Source organism: Engraulis encrasicolus, chromosome 18 (genome assembly GCF_034702125.1).
Source record: "Engraulis encrasicolus isolate BLACKSEA-1 chromosome 18, IST_EnEncr_1.0, whole genome shotgun sequence".
NCBI classification, from domain to species: Eukaryota; Metazoa; Chordata; class Actinopteri; order Clupeiformes; family Engraulidae; genus Engraulis; species Engraulis encrasicolus.
In genome coordinates, this window is record NC_085874.1 from 21,016,496 (window position 1) to 21,021,495 (window position 5,000).

The 5,000-nt window shown below is 46.1% G+C and overlaps 1 protein-coding gene across 1 annotated transcript in view; it reads left to right on the top strand.

Annotated features, from left to right (window-relative positions):
* The window catches only part of nbas (NBAS subunit of NRZ tethering complex), a 269,476-nt gene that overhangs the window by 51,962 nt on the left and 212,514 nt on the right, over nucleotides 1-5,000 (top strand). Inside the window, exons 13-14 of the mRNA XM_063223269.1 lie at nucleotides 2,524-2,587; nucleotides 2,780-2,973. Coding sequence (XP_063079339.1) covers nucleotides 2,524-2,587; nucleotides 2,780-2,973 — 258 coding nt within the window. The remainder of the gene's footprint in view (nucleotides 1-2,523; nucleotides 2,588-2,779; nucleotides 2,974-5,000) is intronic.

Here is a 5,000-nt window from a genome sequence, read left to right on the forward strand (position 1 = left end):
GATAATTAAGTCTTTTTCACGATACGCATATCGCCACTCTTGATATCGCGATTCCGATACATTTTCGATGTATTGTGCAGCCCTAGTGGGGGACCTATTATGACCTTGGGAGACTGTATGACCGTATGGGGGCAGACCTATCCGTGTCTTGCCCTGTTCCACCACAGAAGACAAATCCAAAAATAACCTAACAATAAACAATTGCCATTTTGAGTGACATGTGTGATTCAGACAGGTGGGGGCAATCTATCGGTGCGTAGCTCATAAAAAGTTTAGTTTAGTTTAAAAATGAAAATCCATTTCTGATTTTCTGTCTGAGTACCGATGGAGAGATATAATTTAGTTGGTTGGCTAGATACAGATAATGATGCCTTCCTGCACCTCTAACAGGTGTGTGTGTGTGTGTGTGTGTTTGCGTGTGCGTATGCGCGCGCGTGTGTGTGTGTTTGTGTTTTTGTGTGTGCGTGTGTGTGTGCGTGCGTATGCGTGTGTGCGTCTGCGTGTGTTTGTGTGTGTGTGTTTTGTGTGTGCGTGCGTGTGTTTGTGTGTGTGCATGCGTGTGCGTGCGTGTGTGTGTATTCGCGTGTGCGCACGCTCGCTGTATTATTATTTGGCTAGCAAACAGGTTTGTGAGCATGCAGCATTTCCTGATATTCACTGATGTGATTCATTTCTAGAAGGCTTGTCTGATTTTAAATTTAAATCCACATTCCTGACAGGCATACTGAAGTGTGTGTGTGTGCGTGTCCGTCTCTCTGTTTATATTAGCGTGCACACACACACACAGACACACACACACACACAGACACACACACACACACACACACACACACACACACACACACACACACACACACACACACAGATTCAGGCAGTGTTTGAACAAATGAATTGTCTTCTGCTTGGATATTGTCTCTTCAAGGCTGTTGTTTGTATCCAGTGCCACAGGAGAGGGCTACAGACTGCCCTGTCCACACACACACACACACACACACACACACACACACACACACACACACACACACACACACACACACACACACACACACACACACACACACACACACACACACACACACACACACACACACACACACACACACACACACACACACACACCTTGAAGAGACCATCTTATTGTAGAAGTGTGTGTGTGTGTGTGTGTGTGTGTGTGTGTGTGTGTGTGTGTGTGTGTGTGTGTGTGTGTGTGTGTGTGTGTGTGTGTGTGTGTGTGTGTGTGTGTGTGTGTGTGTGTGTGTGTGTGTGTGTGTGTGTGTGTAGGTCAGGCTAGAGCCTTCTGTTATGGTACAGTGGATACTGCCTGTCCATCACTCCAGCACTCCTCCACTGTGCTCTGGCCTCCCACCCCTGCTCCACTTCATGGGCAGCTGCTCCTGCAGCATTGGGAGACCCTCAACCCTGGCTCATGAATGATGATTATCTTGAATCTGTTTTTTGTTTTGTTTTTGTTGTTTTGTCACGAGTCTGAGCCTGACATACGTCATCCTGGGTTATGTGCCTATTGCCTTTCTGACTGACTGTGGTGGAGGGCTTCAAGGCTAAAGCAGAGGTTTTCAATGCCGGTGTTCAGAAAATAAAATTTCTGTTATGTTTTTTTATTTTTGATTTATATCCAAACCACATTCTGTGCACTGCTGCAGTGAGGAACAGATAACATTTTGGCTATGTAGCCAATATTAGAGCTGCAGTTGTAATCATTAACATAGCCACCAACCAGCTCATGCCAGCTAATTGGGTGAATTACAGTGGTGGTGCCTCGGATGTAATTATTAAATGCAGAGCTTTGAGAAAGTTGCAGAGGTGTAGACCCTGGCAATAGGTCAGGGGTGGACAAACGCGGATGCACAAATGCGGCCCACTGAGCCATTTCATCTGGCCCGCATAGCCTTCAGTAGAGAGTAGGGGCTGCACGATTATGGAAAAAATCATAATCACGATTATTTGGGTCAAAATCATAATCACGATTATTAATCACGATTATTGATTTTTGCTGATTTAAAATATATAAACATATATATAACATATATATAACATATAACATATAACATAATATATAAAATATAACCAAGAATCAATTATATACGGGATGAGCAAAATAAAACTGAATGGTAATAACTATGTAAGAGGTAACTAGCATGAAACTTAGATGGACAGATTTCTGGCCAGAAACACCAGCCTGTCAGTATGTTCTGACTTTAAGGACGCTCGAAGGCAGGCCAATATTGCCACGATTAAATCACGATTGAAATCACAATTTCGATATCGCGATTAAATCAAGATTTTCGATTATTTTCGATTAATTTTGCATTCCTAGAAGAGAGTCAACTTTTAACATCCTCTCCACCCATCTTCCAACATTTTGAAAATGTGTTACATAACCGGTGACAATTTTTTTTTATTCAAAATCACGTGTTTAGATATTCATGTAGTCATTGTGTTGTGCATAATAGTCATGTTTCTCCCCACCACTCCCCCTCCCCTTTTTTTCCTTCATTGCTGCAGCCTGGATTTGATGACATCAACCCGGAATGGAAGACCTCTCTGGAGAAGAGGAAAAAAATAAAAGGTTTTTAAATCTCCTGTGCATCAGTATACATCAACACCGCAGTATCAAACTGTGTCAACTTATTCATGTCTGATTGTATCATATCATATCAGTCATGCATTGCAAAGCTGTATCACTGTGTGTGTGTGTGTGTGCGTGCGTGCGTGCGTGCGTGCGTGCGTGCCTGCGTGCGTGCGTGTGTGCATGTTTCAGATAAGGAGCAGTACGGTTCTCTGATGGATGTGAGCTGGTGGACTGACTGCGCCCTCATCCTGGCTCGCTGCTCCGGTTCCCTCACCGTCTCGTCTTTGAGAACCCTTCGGAACCTGCTGGGCAAGTCCTGCGAGTGGTTCGAACCGTCGCCCAGGGTGACATCTGCTTACGATGGGGGATTCCTTAGTCTGGAGGTGTGTCTGTGTGTCAGTTATAGGTGGTGTTACGATATATATGCATACAGTACCAACTTGAACAGGGGTGAATTTCTCAAAACCAAAGTTGCTTACTACATTAGCTACTTTGTTGTTTTCAATGCATTTCCCCATTGGCAACTACCGAAGTTGCTAACAAGCTAACAACTTCTCTTTTGAGAAACTCACCCCAGACCTGTAGAGGAAGTAACAAAAAGAGTGTGTGTGTGTGTGTGTGGCTCATGGTGGGCCTTTCTGTGTTTCGTAGCATCAGCTGCTTCAGAAGTTGGAGGATCAGGAGGATGCAGTTTCTGAAGCTACTTTCTGAAGCGGAGATTGCTTTGGCATACTGTGTGTGCGTGTGCGTGTGCGTGTGAGTATGTGTGTGTGTGCCATTACACGTGTGTGCGTGTGTGCATCTGTGTGTGTCATTACACGTGTGTGTTCGCTCGCGTTTATGTGTCTGTCTCATTACGTGTGTGCGTGTGTGCATCTGTGTGTGTGTTTGCTCGCGTTTATGTGTCTGTCTCATTACGTGTGTGCGTGTGTGCGCACGTGTGCGTGTCTTTGTCTCCGTCTCTGTGTGTGCATGCGTGTGCGTGTCTTTGTCTCCGTCTCTGTGTGTGCATGCGTGTGCGTGTCTTTGTCTCCGTCTCTGTGTGTGCACGTGTGCGTGTCTTTGTCTCCGTCTCTGTGTGCGCACGTGTGCGTGTCTTTGTCTCCGTCTCTGTGTGTGCACGTGTGCGTGTCTTTGTCTCCGTCTCTGTGTGTGCGCACGTGTGCGTGTCTTTGTCTCCGTCTCTGTGTGTGCGTGTGTGCGCACGTGTGCGTGTCTTTGTCTCCGTCTCTGTGTGTGTGCGCACGTGTGCGTGTCTTTGTCTCCGTCTCTGTGTGTGCGCACGTGTGCGTGTCTTTGTCTCCGTCTCTGTGTGTGCGCACGTGTGCGTGTCTTTGTCTCCGTCTCTGTGTGTGCGCACGTGTGCGTGTCTTTGTCTCCGTCTCTGTGTGTGCATGCGTGTGTTTACTTCCTATTACGTGTCCTCTTTTCAACTTGCTAACTTGCTGATAACTCTGTAAACTCCCATGAAAGGAGAGGAAGTGATACCGTTTAGATAGCCTCAAACGAAGAGATGTGCCTCTCTTATCTCTGACCCTGTTAGGGCCCCAAAGACATGATGCTGATGAAACACACCTCATTTGTCCTCCTCTCCTTATCCCCCCCCACACCCCACCCCCACCCCCATCCCCCCCCTCATATCTCCTCTCCTTGTTTCTCTCATCGCCTCTCCTTTTCACTGTTCTCTCTATTTATATCTGGCCCCTTTATCGTGTAATTAAACAAATTGCTCCTTTTAAAATCCTCTCTTATCTCCTCCCCTCCGGCTCCCCGAACCCTTACCCAGCCGAGAATGCAGTTATAAATCAGCCTCCGCGATTCATCACAGAGGGAGAGGGAGAGAGAGGAAGAGAGAGAGGGAGAGAGAGAGGGAGAGAGAGATAGAGAGAGGCGGAGGGGGGGGGGGGGTGGGGGGTGAATGAGGAATAATGAGAGACAAAGATGAAAGAGAAGAGAAGGAGAGGGGGGAGGGGGGGGGGGGGGGCATAAACGTACACTCACTCCCAGCAGGTAATGGGAAGATTGTACAGAACAGAAATGCGAAATTAAGATGCTATTCGTGGTGTCACAATAAGAGATAGAGGAGCTATTGACATGTTAAATTCCCATGTTGCTGACACATCCCATGGCCTCTTTAACCCATTGATGCTGGATGTTGGCCCTGGCGCCTGGAGCTGCATGACGCAACATTCAGACTCATGATTCATTAAGACGATTTTATTAAAAATCTTGGTGTGTTAGAGTTGAATGAACACATTTTAATGCAAGATGAGGGTCTTGGCGTTTAAATGCAACTTATGACATGTTATTATGTGCTTCAGAGGCTGACATATTTCGTTCTTTATAGGCTGAGGGTACCTTTTCTTAAGAAAAGGGCTTAGGCATTCTGCAGTCTTTTTTGCAAGTGCCT